At 39.9% G+C, this 15,505-nt stretch overlaps 1 protein-coding gene across 1 annotated transcript; it reads left to right on the forward strand.

Annotated features, from left to right (window-relative positions):
• The first annotated feature begins 187 nt into the window (after positions 1 to 187).
• MTPAP (mitochondrial poly(A) polymerase) lies at positions 188 to 15,102 on the forward strand. The gene is made up of 9 exons (XM_027450561.3): positions 188 to 327; positions 2,327 to 2,499; positions 3,060 to 3,293; positions 3,611 to 3,835; positions 9,007 to 9,218; positions 11,402 to 11,628; positions 12,785 to 12,877; positions 12,971 to 13,044; positions 14,228 to 15,102. Exons 1-9 carry the CDS (start codon positions 225 to 227, stop codon positions 14,561 to 14,563), a joined length of 1,677 nt encoding a protein of 558 aa, XP_027306362.2. The 5' UTR covers positions 188 to 224; the 3' UTR covers positions 14,564 to 15,102.
• Positions 15,103 to 15,505: the final 403 nt, after the last annotated feature.

Here is a 15,505-nt window from a genome sequence, read left to right on the forward strand (position 1 = left end):
GTCCTCTCCACCCCTTGTACAGGGCACCGTGACACAGACCGAGGACACCCACCCCCGAAACTCTTTTATTTCTCCTTTTCCACCCCAAAAATAAATAAATAAATAAATAAATAAATAAAATAACACTAGGGCAGGCCTGCGCCCGCTAGGGGAGTGCTGAGCCTCGGCGGCTGCCGTCGGTAGGCGGTGTGAGGCGGCTGCGCGCTGCGGGCGCTGCCCCGGCCATGGCGCTGCGAGCGGGCGGGCGGGCGCTGCGCCTGCTGCCGGGCCGCCTCAGGGCGCCCGCGGCCCGCCTCGGCTCGGGGGGGGCGGCCGAGGCGCAGGAGGGTACGGGGGGGACAGGGGGGGAAGAGGCTGTGCCTCACGGGGATGGAGGGGAAGGGAGCAGGCGATCCTAGAGGGCTTTTCCAGCCGTAATGTCCTGGGGCTGTGCGTGGGGGTTGGTGGTGTAGGGCTTCAGGGGCAGCTTTATTCAGTGTGTGTGTGGGGGGGGGGGGGGGGGGGGGTCGGGCTGTGTTGTCGCAGCCTCACGAAAAAATATTTCGCTGTTTGTGTCCTTTAGCTAATGAACATGTAGCACAGTTCCCAATTTGGGTTGATCGTTCTTGTTTTGTGGTATAAATTTAATCTTTTCTCTGTCTCGCTGTGTGATCAGCGTGCGAATGGTGCCTCAGGGTGTGTGTGAGCACCTCAGGGGGTGGCGGGGCTGGTCCCAGCACCGCTGCTGCTGCTCTGGGACTTTTTCCCATAACTGCAAAGCTCTGGCACTAGCTGGGAATGTTGTACGGGACAGGGGAAGAAGGTAATGTGGGCTGCTGCGTGTACAGCTAGGCTGCGCACAGCTGCCCTTTGGATGCATTCATTGGCGTTTGTGCAGTGCTCAGAGCCAGGAGGAGATGGCGGAGCACTGCCAGGTGCCTACAGCATCTTCTGCTGTAGTAACTAAACATGTATAGGTCAGGGGAGAAGTGTGTAGCCAGCCAGGCCTCATACAGAGAGCTGCAGGAGTGAGAAGGGCTGTGTTCATCTCTTGGCTGTGGCACCGGTCCGTGGAACCTGTCACTGCTCAAGCACCTCAGTCACTATACGCTTCTTCATCTCCCCCAGGAAAAATGTTACGCATAGAGATGGACTAGAGTTAAATTAAGAGAAAGCAGTTGTTCTGCTGAAACACTCGATTGTCGCCATGTTCTTAGTGCAAGCCAAGAACCGGTGAGGACCAGCCATTGCTGACGTGCTGTGACTTGTGTTTCTTCTGATGTAAAGTGCTGTGCACAACTAAGCAGCTGAAACAACTGCTTTGTGTAGTTTGTTTGCAAGCTTGCATGAGAAACAAAGAGATTATAAAAATACTCCTTTTAATTTAGAATAAATAGTAACAAGCTTGATTAGATAAGATTTTCTTGAGTCTACAAAATGCTACGTTTTCCTCAAAATCAAAAATATTGTACAAGGAGCTCTCTGTTGAACTTCTCTGTAGCCACAGGGAGGTAGCTGCATGCTCTCCCGCTTCCCAGTCTGGGTTATGGATGGCTGTACGAACAGGGAGCGCCTTCCAGCCTGTGGTAGTGGGATGTGGTCAGATGATTAATTTAATTACGCAGGGATGTGGTTATGATTTCAGATTTGGGCAGTGGCCCCTTTGCCTAGATGCAATCAAAAAAAACAACTTTTCAGTGTTTTTTGCCTGTTCCAGCTTGTCTTATTTCCGTGTTGATTCTGTAGGCTGTCAGCAGCAATTTACCTTGCCAGTAGTGCAGCAAGATATGACTGATCTGTGGTTAAATTGATGTGAGTTGATGCAAGGATAGTATCAAATGAAAATTTTGTGTAGGAGTTTACTGTAAAAGAAGGTGGTGACTTGTAAAAAGAAGCAAGTGCTGAATTGTTCCCCAGGTGAAAGTGCTGTTTTCGTGGTAGCAGAGAGAAAGTGAATTTTTAGGGCAGCTTGCCAAAGGTCTGGCTTTGCCTCGTATTCTTGCTGGGTACCTCCGTGTTAGACTCAATACATGTTGAGTTGTTTGTGGTGAATAGCAAATCAGAGAGGAGCAAAGATTCTTTGTATCATCAAACTTCCTGTGGCAGCAAGGAAAGTCAGTGTTGTTTTCATCCTGTATTTCCTATTCCTTGTTCTTAGAGAACATATGTGTTTGTGAGAAATAGGCACTTCTGCATGTATTTCATTCTTTCTTGTTTGCTGTTTTGCTGTGATCCTCTCGGAGAGCCAAAGCAAAACTTGTAGTTGTTCAATCCCAGAAGAGGAGCTGAAAGTCAATTTTAAATCTTTATGTAGAAAAAAACCCCTGATGCTCATTTCTTCTTGCAGATGCTGAAGTCAATACCAGAAAGAAGACATTCACAGAGGTTCAAACGGAACGACGGGAGCAAGCGGAACGAACTGTTTTAATTAAATGCCCATCAAGAGTTAATGAAAAAAAATTACTGCAGTATTTATCCAGTCATGGAAAAATTAACAGTCACTTCTTTTTTGAAAATCGGGTAAGTTATTAACCATGTAAACTGAAATGTACACTCGGACAAAAAATAAAAGCTTTTATTTGGTCAAGGCCTCACACATGTAGGTCAAGCGTATTATGGACAATTAATATGTTAAACTAGCTTTTGTCTTTATTAATGTTTACAAGTTGCTGAGCAACAGATTTTTATTTGTAAGTTAGCTAAGCAATAGCTGTTGTAAGTGGTTCTAGCAACCTGCTTTACATTAAATCTTAAACTTTTACGTAGCACTGTAAATTATCCTAAAAATAGAGCTCACTTTTTTAATGAACATTACAGTTGTGAACGTAAATAGATTTCAGAACAGTAATGTGTAGTGCTTACTACCAAGAATAGCATGCCTTACATCTTCTTGTCCTCTTGTGAAAAAAAAAAAAAAACATTTTAAAAGTCCTGAGGTACAGAAGCTGGTATTCTGCTTTGTGACTCTCTCATTAAAATGTCCCAGTGCTACCACAAATGGCTGAGTAATGTCAGTACAATAAGTTCAAGGCTTGTATGTGTTTATCTAACTCTGTCTATGTCCATTCTTATTTTTTTAGGGTATCCATGCTTTAATAGAATTTTCTGAAAAGAGCAGTGTAGCCTCATTACAAGATGTTGTTGGAATTCCAAAGGCTGTAGAGCATCATGTCGTCCCATTTAAATCTAGACTTTTTACCTTCACGCTGAAAAATCCAGTGGCTAAAACTGCTGAAGAAACACCAATTCATCTCTCCCGTCAGTCTCACATTCCAGTGAACGAGCTTATTCAAAAACTTCATCAGGCAGACAGTGTAAGTATAGATTTCTAGAGTTTTCTCAAACAAAAATGATGTGTCCACTTAAGATTTGCAAGTGGCTGTGTGAAGCATATAAAGCAATTTATTTCTATTAAAAATAATCTCTGTTAGAACTTTGTGTCCGTGGTTCTCATACTTTCAAACAAATAGAGAAAATTATTTTAAATGTCAAAATCGTTCTTTCAATATGCTGTAAACCTGTTTGAAACTAATAAAGATCTTATAATTGCAATGATAGTAAGTAGAAGAAAAATATATATTAATAGAAGGTGGTCTTTGTATTTTATTACAGTATTTATTTTCTTTAATAGATAAGCAGTCAAATGTACATTCTGCTGAATGAGTATCAGCTCACCGAAGAAAATATCAAGCTCCGATTTCTGGCCTGTTCCCTGGTTCAGGATTTTGCACGTGCATATTTTCCAGACAGCACGGTAAAGCCATTTGGCTCTTCAGTGAACACCTTTGGCAAACTGGGATGCGATGTGGACATGTTTCTGGACTTCCGTGACACACAAGAGCATGCTGCAAAAATGGTAAGGTTACGCTGTGCATCTTCAGTCCTCGTTCTTCCCTGTAATAGGGAGAAAATAATTTGCTGTTTTTCCAGACTTCGTTTGTACTGTCAGGGTGGACTTTACTGTGAAGAAAACCCTCATCCTCCAAAGCTGATTGAGCAACACTTCCCAATTTTATTATTATCACTGTTTTTTCTTCTCTGGAGCTGCTGGGCTTCACCCATGCCATTTTAAAGCTTGGGTGTGATTTTTAAGGTCCTCCGTGTCCTGGTACATAATAATTCTGTGCATTTGCATTTTGGGAGGGTTGTCAGGTTCTTTTCCTCGGTTTAAAGAGCTCACTTGCTATAGAAACTTTACTACATTACTAAAGTACATACAGCTGTACCTAAGATTGTGTTAAGACCTTCTGGAGTAATACTGGTGAGTAGTTGCAGGTGGCACCGTTCGTGTTTATGGTGTCTGTCCAGCAACAATTAAATTTCTTCATAACCATGTCTTCACTGGTACCAGAATACTGAAATCTGTGCAGTAGCCAAGTGTCACGTGCTTGGTGTTGGGACTGGAGCAGCTCCCAGTTGTAATGGTTACAGTAGGTTGTGTCATGGTCCAGGTTTGTGAAGGCATAATGAATAGGAAAGGGCTAGACAAGGTCTTTTTGGAAGGCTTGTTTCTTGCTATTGGTTTTTGACTGTGGATAGTGTAAATGTCCTGTTGAACTGGAGAAGGAAATATGAAAGAAAGAGGTGAAAATCAGGACAAGAAGGGAGATTTGGATTAGAAGTGTCCTGTGGAGAAGCTGGAGTTCTTCACAGATTCTGAAAATGCCAGAATCACTTAATTACCAAAGCTGCTTTTTTATGTATGTGATAATAGTTTGGGGAAAGCTATCTTTGTTCTCCTTAAAAAGAGGGAAAGAAAAAAAAAAAAAGATGATGGCCTTAAGCTTTTGGAGATTGAAAATTTGCTTAGCTTTTCTGTACTATTTGCATATTACCATGCATTTTATTTTTCTTTAAAATATGCCTTCAGACGTTCCTAGTTTTCAGTATTATTGCAGTGATCAAACACAATGAAAGCAGGTATGTCAGCTAAAGGATAAGATCACTGTGCCTTTGTGGGAAAGGTTAAAATCTAGGAAACCTTTGCTTTAGTTGCCTCTTGAGTTTTGAGGAAAAAACAAATACAAAACGTCTGTTTTCAAAGCATGCTTTGTAAGTAGCAGTTTTCTTTGGTATTGATGCTCTGCAGAGAGAAAATCTTTCTTTCATGTTGTGCCTTCTAAGGAAAATGCACACTCTGAAAGCAATCTTATAATAGAAGATGAAATCAGAATCATAAACCAGACCTAAGGATAAAAGGCAGTGGGTCACTGTAAATCTTAGTTTTTAAAATCATCTTACCTACATCTTAACATTTGGTTTGATCATTTTTTTTATATATGTATGCATCATTTTTTCAGTCAGACTAATATAAACAATGGACTTGGGTTGGTAAGTGTGCGGTTTGCATGAGCACGCGGACTTCAGGACAATGTTAATATAAATATTGAGGAAAAATGACTATACCTAAAATGAATTGCTTAATGTTTGAGAGGTGGAAAAGATGTCAAATCAATCATCCTTGTGCAGAAGTCCCATACCAATGCTAGGAAACATGTAGTGCATTCATTTTAGAAAAAGAACAAAATTTGACCATTGACGTCCTTTGTTCTTGTATAGTGAACTTTTCATTTGTCCTTTTGAAAAACTTCTACAAATCAAGCAGGGAGGCAAGTGTAATTGCAGTTGCAGTTTTTAATAACTTTTTTCTCCTTTTGTTGAATTTTGAAGTGACAGCATGCCTAGGCATCATGCAGTATTGCAGTATACTTGATAAATTCAGTTTTAATGGAGTGATTCCTGTCACTGCAGATTATTTTACATGAGGAGGGGAACAGAGATTCTCACTTTAACTTCACTGTGCTTCTAAAACAGTTCTGAAATTGAGGTGAAGGTAAAGGAGGATTTTTTAATTGACATAATGAACAACGACATTTTAATAAAAGATTAAAAGTACAGAAAACTTTAAGAAAAATACAGAAAAAAAAGTAAAATTATAGAAATTCTTCAAGCTTTTCTTACTAGTGTTTCTTTACATGTTCTTTACATGTAAGAAGATGCAAAGTCTCAACAAGATAAGGAGGAGAACTAATCCACTGTAGTCATAATATTTAGCCTCGCTAGAGACATTTCAGCCTACATCTTACTTGGGTAAATAGTTTCCCACCACCAAATTTTATTTCAGAATACTTCTTCACCCATAATTTGCACTTGCCAGTGAGTTATGGAAGGTTCTTTGGAACTGGGCTGTATAATGTGCTTTGTTCAGTCGTAGTTTAGCTGAACTGGATTCACGTAGTTGACAGGAAAACTAAAAGGAGTGTATAGAAATGGCAGCAGTTCTAGGCATGAAAAATTCTGCAGTGAGAATCCAGGTGGTCTAGTGAGTGTTACGAGATGCATCGAAGAGATGGAGTGTTCTCCCTCAGCGTGAGGACAGATAGTTGTATATGTTGTTCTTTTAAGTTGTCTTGTCATCCATTCACAGCAAGTGCTGCAAGAAAAATAATAACAAGCAAACAAAAACCAAACTAGCAGTGTGTGTCCAGAGCTATTTGCCTGTCATCGTTCCCTAAATGAACTGCGCTATTTAAAACTTCTGTTATAAACGTCAGAGAGATGTGGGAACAGGCTGGGTTACTAGAAGTGGTGAGGACTTGTGGGCAGTTGACAGACTTGCTGCGGTGGGGCTGCTGCAGCAAAGGCCAGCAGGGATGCTGTTTGCACTGCTGTCTCCCAGTTATGGGACAGGTTAAGGGGCTGCACGGCATATTTACACTCTGTGGTGCAGCGAGGCTTTTGTCCTGTATGCAGATGTCATCTTTATGTGCTAAAGATGAAGATCTCGCTGGTGGTGTTGAAACTTCAGAGTGTTAAAATGTGGCAGATCTGCTCCATCACAGTGAAAGTATACACAGAAGTAAGGTTTGTTAAAGCATTGTCTTGCAAAGGACTGTAAAAATTGTTAGTGCAACTCCTATCTTGATTCAAGCATAGCCAAAGAGTAGAGGAGAATAAGGTGGCAGCACCTAGAGAGGTTTATACTTCGTAGGGAAACAAGATGTGGGGGACCTCCCATAATAGGCGACAGCTTAATGCTTCAGAGGAAGGTAAAAATCTCATACAGGTGGCAGTGTGATTTATGGGGACAATGATACGATACTTTCCCTGGCAAACTGTGTTCCTAATAACCATAAGTTGATTGTCTTTCCTAGGATGAGCAGAGGCAGAGGAAGGTAGCGTTAGTTACAGGATGATGCAGCAGCAGGGGGAAGGTTATCTATCTTCTGAAATACCAAATTGCTGCAGCCTTTCAGGAGGTACCAGCAGTGACAGAGGACCAGGCATTTCAGCATCTATTTACATTAAATCACACTTTTTTATCATATCTTGTGGCAAAAAAGGTCAGTGACTGTGACTTAGGTGGCAGTAAAAGTCAGAGTGTTCTTTACCAAGAGCAGATGATCAGTGCAGTGTTTACCACGGATGTGGTGTGGTTAACTTGTAAGCAGTTTGGGAGATTAGGGAATGACTTAAAACAGAGTTTTGTGATAGTTTTAGAGTAAGTTATTGTATTAAATGTTGCACTTCTTGCTTGAGGATGTGCATCAGTCTACCCCAAAGAAGTAGTTTACTTTACCTGTATCTGCTGTTTTGAGCACCATGCCACAGGGTGTGAGTATCAGTATTTTATCCTCCACAAGAGGAACCAAAGCTCCATGTGGAAGTCCAACCAATTAAGAGCATCTCCTTCATTATTACAAAAAAGTCTTCATCCAGCTTGTTAGAGATACTGAGCTGCTGCCTGGGAAGGCATGTTGTGATTTTATTTTATTTTATTTTGTTTTGCTACATAATTACAAACACCAGCACACCCAAGTGTCAGCCAATTCTCCATATTTTTCTTTCCTGTTACCTACGTTAATGTTTGTAGCTGTAGGCTTCTTACACTTTGAGCTGGTCCTGCTGTAGCATGCAGCTGCATAGCCAAATGGGATTAAGGAGCACTCTCCTGGTATGCTCAAACACATGGGCTGGCTGGAGAACTGTGGGTAAGAGGAGAGCAGAAAGGGTCACCTTAGTTATCAGAGTGACACAAATACAGCTCCTGAAGTAAGTCTATGGGATGATTTGCAAGGTCCGTGATCCCAAATTGTTTCACCTGTCTTTGAGTGCCTGTTTTCTGTGCGCTAACACAGTGACAACAGGAGTAACCTCCTCTATTTATGTCTTAGAAGACTAATTAGGTCGCTGCATAATGCTTTTTGTATCATACACATTCAAACTACATTCATTACATGTTTCACAGGGGAGGATAAGTCACTGTCAGGTGTCAAATCAGCAAGCAAAATTAGTTAGGGCTTAAAAACAGACAGAGGATAAAGCAAACAGAGATTTCATGGGTATGGACTTAGTTTATTTGGGTGTTAACTGCAAATGGGACAATTAAAATATCTACAGGAAACTTAATGTCTGATCTCAGACATTATCAGTGCAGCTCCACAAATTTTTTTATTTTTTTGAAAAAACTGCATCAGGTGTGAAGCAATTATTTTAAGTTTTAAGGAAACTTACCTTCATTTTGAAGCATTAAGCGATATGCATGCTATTTTTTTTAAGCTTTTTAATTTAAAAGTGATTTTCCTTTACACTGCTACTTCGAGGATATGAAACGGAATTACTGGTGGTGGTTAGAAATTAATAGTGGTTTGGTTGTGTTTTGTCCCTTTTACTTTTTAACTTAATTGTATGCTGCTCTTTTCAGTCAGTCTGTGCTGTCTTGGGAATTCCAGAATGACTTGTTGTAGACAGCCGTGTAGTAGCGTTATACCCTCATCTAAACAAATAACTTTACAGTAAGTTACTCACTATTAACCTGGAAAAAATGAATCACTGAGAAAGAAAATAAAAGAGAAAGTAATGTTTTATGGTTTGTTTTTTTTTTTAAGCTCTGCAGGCTGCTTTGAATAATTATATTTTAACTCGTAATTGCTCAGACTCCTTTGCAAAGTGTTGTCTTTCAGAACTATTCTTAAATGTCTCTTTAGTTCCAGAACTATTAACTTATTAAAAAAAATCTTGTGTTAGAAAAAAGGTCCCTTTGAAATGGAGTATCAGATGAAAAGATTGCCATCAGAAAGATTAGCAACTCAGAAAATTCTTTCTGTGATCGGTGATTGCCTTGATAATTTTGGTCCCGGATGCATGAGCGTACAGAAGATACTCAATGCTCGCTGCCCACTGGTGAAATTTGCCCATCAACCAACAGGATTCCAGTGTGATCTGTCCGTGAGCAACAGGTAAGGCCTGGTTTTAAACATTTTACACAGAACACCAATGTGCTTATGTTTTGGAAACTTGTCATGAAAAACGTTTAGACTACCCAGTTCTGCGTTGTTAACAAATGTGAATGTTGGGTCTGAAAAGGATGTTTTTGACTTCCAGATCTTAGTTTTCCAATGTGGTTAAATTAAGATCTCTTTCTGCAGTATGGTAAACAATTGAAAGCTGAAACTGCAGGCCTGAAAAACACTCTATATGGTAAGTTTGGCTTGTAGGGAATTGAAAGCAGACGTGGTTCTTCAGTCACTACTTCCCTTAAGGTATGTGGGTGCACAGCTTGTTTTGATTGCTTCAGGTTAAGCATCATGCTAATTTTCATTATTGTCCTTCAGCTGCTTTGTGGTCATTAGACTCCTAGTTATTTTGGGGTCTTTTTTTTTTCCTTCTTGCTTCTTAAGGGCCTGTGTCCACCTGTTTGCTGGCAAAGTATCTGGAATGATAAATCAGCCCACTGCTTCAGAAAACAGCCTGAAATGTTACTGTCAGGGCCTTTCGCAGTAGTGCCCAACAGAGGGAGCAGCCTTCTTAGAAATATTTCCCTTTGCATCTTTTCCTCCTCTTCCAGCTTGCTTTCACTTTTTTAGGTTACCAGTGGGTGATAGTCAAGCATATAGTTTGTTTTGCTGTCACTTAGTTTGTAATACATAAATCAGTGTACACGTGTAGCACTGGCGTGAAGTACATAATTGAAAAAAAGTATGTAACTCTTTTTATTAGTGCTAGGGAAAGGTGATGAGTGATCATCTTTCCAAATACTTCTGATATGACTTACAGATTCAATGCTAGTATAAATGTTGTGATTTGTCTAGCACCTGATCACATCTGATGTAGACTGAATTTTCTGAATTACCCAAAGGTTTGTTTCAGAATATGCAGGAATTGTTAGGACAGTATTGAGCAAATGTCTTACAATAACTCTGCTCGCAAATGTGCAGCCACAGTGAGAGGCAGCATGCAGTTCTGTGCAAACTTTGTAATTCCCTGCCAAAGGTTTGGTTGGTTGAGATTGTGTGTGTCTTGTTATTGTGGAGAAATAACAAAAATCTTACAGACACAAGGAAGCATTTCACAGCTGAAATCTTAGAAGTCCAGGTATTACAAAACTTCAATATGGCAAACTTCCGCAAAATGCTTTGCTGGGTTTTTAGAGGAATTCGGTGTAAGACTGGGAGTAAAAATTCCTGCAACAGTAGTTCAACAAGCAATTTAAACTAAATTTGACCCCAAATTTAGTCTTGCTCTCACATCCTGCTTCCATTTTTTTCCCTGCTTTTCACTGCCTTCCCATTCATAGACTGCGAGAGTGTTTGTACAACCATGTGATGAAACGGATCAAAGCTGATCCATCTGAAAGCCTTTATCCTTCCAGATTAGTTGTTTTGCAGCAGGACCTGGATTGGGGTAGTTATTACAAACAACTACCAGCGTGGTGGATGTGGCAGTGTGGGAATGAGAGCAAGCACCTGGAAGCGAAGCTGCTGCTTTCAGCTGCAGTTTTTGCTTGTTTGTTTAAAGAACTTGCTGAAGAACAACTTCAGATTCATTCTGATCACGTTAATAATGTTTTCAACATTTTTATGGCTTAAAATTCATAAGTTCATTTTGTGCTGTCAAAAACTTAAGGATATAAAGCTTCAAATGTTGGTCGTTTGAAAATTACCAAACGGATCAGTCTTTACAATAAGACTGTAAAAGAATTTATAGTTGGTATAGAATATATTAGAATAGACATATTATCTAAAGCATTCCAAAGGCAATTGTGGCTAAGTTCTATATGGTTTTGGCCTTGATCCTGTATAGTTTAACTCCAAGTATGTGATGGTTTTTTTGGGTTTTCTTCTTCATTATGATGTGGAACAAGGAAACAGGAAACAGCACAAGTGTAATATTACTACTTAGCCTAAACTGTACTCTTCTTATAGGAAGTTATTGGATATTTAATCCTGGACGATTTCAGACATTCTTTTCTATTCTTTAATGGATAAAAGTGGTTTTTATTGCTCTTTTGTTTGATTGTTGTTGTTTAATAGATATCATCTTCCCTTATAACTGGTAATCTAGGGCAGAGCAGCCAGCACTGCAACTGGTACTTCCCATTCTCTTCTTATTTACCTCTCGTACCTTTTCTTTTCTTCCTCAGTATTGCTATCAGAAGTTCAGAACTCTTGTACATCTATGGCACTCTTGATCCCCGTGTGAGAGCCCTGGTGTTCAGTTTGCGATGTTGGGCCCGTGTTCATGGACTTACCAATAGCATTCCTGGTACCTGGATTACAAACTTCTCTCTGACCATGATGGTCATGTTTTTTCTGCAAAAGAGATCACCACCTATCATTCCAACACTAGACCAGCTTAAAGAACTGGCAGGTAAGGGTAGCTGTTTATCAAAGAGGTTGGAGTGACTTTCACATTTATTTTAACTTCCGTAAAGCTATGAATAAACCCAAGCCATTTCTGTATGCTCTCAAACACCAATGTATGTTTTCTGTGCCTTAAGTTTGAAGGAACACCCAAGTTTCACTTGTGTTTTTTGTGAAAATAATGCATCTTAAAACAGATTTAGTTTTGCATTTCTAGTGCAATGCTAAATTCTGCTTACAGGGGTTAGGCTTGTTCTATGCCTCAGACAACTAGAAGTGATTTATTTGCCCAGGGCTCCCACGCTGCCTGTTTATTGTTTATTTTGTTTTGCAGCAGACCTGTGAGATCTCATGTCTCTGCAGTTTTTAAGGATTTGGTGCAGATTGATGCGATGTCTGTTGTTTTATAGACACCAGATGTATCTATATTACTTTTTTCTCACAATTTGTAATATCCTTGAGACTGTTGGTGTTCTGGCTATTTCATACGTAGCTTTCAGGATGTGTTATCTTCAGTAAATTGAATGAAAGCTTGGAGAATGACATCCCAGATTCTTGACTCCTCGCTTATTTCTTCTGCTTATTGACATGCTTCCTTGGAAGCTTTGAGTAGAGAAAAAGGTCTGTGTTCTGTTGTTGGAAAATCAGGTTAAATGTTTCCATCAGCAGTTACCAACAAGTTCTCAAAATAAACCCGGAATTTTTATACTCAGAATGAAACATGTCATAGGAATATGCTTGTAGAAATGTCAATACCATTACAGAAAAAGGGGTGTGGAGGTTTTGGGTGTGATTAATGATGCCCTATAATAACTATTAACCTCAGAAATTTGTGCTGTTTCGTGTATTATAAAGCTCTGTATCCAGAGGTATCAGGTTTGTTACTTAACTTTGGAGATATAAAGGTGTCATATACCATTTTCCTGGATGTTTTTGAAAATACGCCATCTACTCATGCTTCCTCTCCTTTGCTTGTCAAAAAAAATATTTTTCTTTTAAGTCTTTAATGTTAAGATTCAACTTAAATAGCTAAAACATGCTTGTGAACTTCTCATTTGCTGTGCTTTCATTGAATTCAGTCATGTCTCATATTTGAATCTGATTACATACAATGGCATTTTATTGTTTATCACTTCAGAATACTCTTGCAATCTATGTTTCAGATGAAAAAGACAAGCATATAATTGGAGGATATGATTGCTCATTTGTTAGCGATTTAAGCAAGATTAACCCTACAAAAAATACAGAAACACTTGGTAGGTAAATCTTCATTAATTTCCCTTTTTCTGTGTGTTGAAAATAAGTTTTTCCTTAACGTTACTGTTGGCTCCTGGTTTTCTTTCCCTTAGATGAGCTGCTCTGTGACTTCTTCGAGTATTTTGGAAACTTTGACTTCAGGAAGAATTCCTTAAATCTTCGACGGGTAAGTGAATTTGAATCTCTCATCATTATTGGTTGAATTTCTGTGACAGATAATGTGTGATCATTCTCTGCTTGCCAAGAGGGCTGCACTGTCACTTTGGTTGTTACATATCAGTCATGTTATTCGCTGGTGTGTGTGTGTGTGTGTGCAAGTGTAATGGACATGCATATATGTAAGTACCTTAACTAGCACTTGTTTTTGATGGACTGCTTAGAGGAGGAGGGATTTCAGTGCAACACTTTCTGGCATAAAAGGTCTTTTGCCAGTACAGGCTGATCCTAGAAACTAATTAATTAAGCTGGGTAAATTTTGTTTGCCATTAAGGCTTAAGAAATGAGCAAAAGCCCCCACATGCCATAGCCTGACCTGGACAAGGGAAATGTCTGTGCTGCTGCTGTTTTTTTCTTTAACTAGTCCTGGCCCTGGGGCCAAGGGTATGATGTATCAGTATGTAGACTCTTCCTGGAAGAGGATTAGCTGGTAGGTTCCTCCTAGAGCTTGCAGAGGTTCTGTAATGCAGAGCCAGTTAGCTAGGGAGCACTGATAAGCACTGTGATGGGAAGTGCATTTAAGTAGCAAACTATGTAGTTGTCAACAGCTTGCATTGTACTACAGCGAGTGCACAAAAGTGGACTGTGACCCAAATAGCTCTCTACTTAAAAACCAAACTGAAATGGGGGGGAATTTCAGCCAAGGCAGCAGTCTTGCTTTGTTATAGTAGCTCTTAGTGAGCACTGTGAGGGGAATGGTTTGAACAGATTAAGTGCTTGGAGTAGTTTATCAGCCTGGGCTGTGCACGTTAATATGACAGACTCGTGCTGCCCGTACACAAATGGAGAGAGGAGCAGATTGCAGCGAGTGAGGTTTGAGGTTTGTGGAAAAGCAAATGGGAGGGTGGCCAAAAAGGCAGGGTAAGTTGTTGTACGTTCTTTGCCTTGAAGGAAATCTAAGCTCTATGTGGCAAGGAAAACAACCACTAAGAGGATTTAGAGAATAGAGTCGTACAGTTAGATTGACAGGAAAATTAACTTGATTAATAATGACTTTTTTTTCCCCAAAAAAGTTCTCTACTAGGACAGAATACTCTTAACGCTGATGTGATCACTCAAGTGATTTGGTACTTGCTCAGCATATAATGCCTACGTGCAACTTTGTGTGTTTTTTTCCTTTACACTATCTGCAGGGAAAGGAAGTAAATAAACCTGAGTCGTCTCCTCTTTATATCTGGAATCCCTTTGAACAAGACCTTAATATCAGCAAGAATGTTAATCAGCCACAGCTGGAGAAATTTGTAGCTATGGCCCGAGAAAGTGCCTGGATTTTACAGAAGGAAGATAGAACTCAGCGAATGATCAATAAAGAGCCCTGGGGACTGGCAGCCCTACTAATACCATTTGGAAAAAGTAATACAAACAAGATGAGAAGGACAAAGGGAATGGGAAGTGAAACAATCAGAAGCCTTTTAGACTCCTTAAAGTTAAGTAATGCAAGCAACCTACAAAAAGCAGTGGGAAAGTGACTTTCGGCACAAAACCAACGTAGCTGCTATTCTGTTCTAGGAATTAAATGTGATACGGTCTGAAGAACATTACTTTTAATATTTCTACTATGGTGAAATGGAGAGTCAGGTAACCTGGTTTTCATTGTGATGGTTCTTTGTACAGGTCTGCTTTCCTGCTGTACATTACCTCCTCCTTACTCTTCACTTTTCCATCTGTTTTATGAATGAAGAACATTAAAAGGCAAGTTTTACAGATATATTTTGGAAATATCCTTCACTCTTTAAAAAAAGAAAAAAACTGACAAAAGCAGCAAGGGCAAAAGCCCTCGGGAATTCTCGTGGTTAACATCCAAATGATGCGTTAAGGAAAAGCTCAAGAAGCAAACCACCTTCCAGTGAAACCACATGTTAAAAGAAGACAAATATTAGAGTCATTGCTTCCACTGCAACCACATTCTGGGAGCCAGTAAAACCCAAGTGCGTGCATCTATTTTTGTAATTGGTTTTGATTCATGTAGATAGTGCCGAGACAAAAATAAAGAGAATGGAATTAGGTAGGAGGGCTTGCAGCTTCATACTGGATTGCTCTCCAAGAATAGCACACCTGTTTTGCGTTGGAAATTTGGGTTTGCTCTCGTGTTTACCACCTGTTCTCAAACTTCTTCAGTCTATTCTTTATCTTTTGTACCCATAGGACTGGTTCTCACTGATATGCACTCATGTTTCTCCTTTTGCCTTCAGCTTCACTTTAAGCCTGTATTTCAGGTTCCAGTAGGAGTTTTTTTCTTGCCTAATCACTCCCCTCAAAGTTGCTGCCTGCTAGGCAACACCAAAGCCTTCCTCTCATGATCTCTGCATCTCTCTGCTCTTTACAGAGGTCCACAGGGAATCCCATAATGTGTTTTGAGTCCTGTCCCCAGTCTTGCCTTATTTTTCAGATATTCAGCAGAGTGCTGACTG

The sequence above is a fragment of the Anas platyrhynchos genome, chromosome 2, assembly GCF_047663525.1.
Source record: "Anas platyrhynchos isolate ZD024472 breed Pekin duck chromosome 2, IASCAAS_PekinDuck_T2T, whole genome shotgun sequence".
NCBI lineage: Eukaryota > Metazoa > Chordata > Aves > Anseriformes > Anatidae > Anas > Anas platyrhynchos.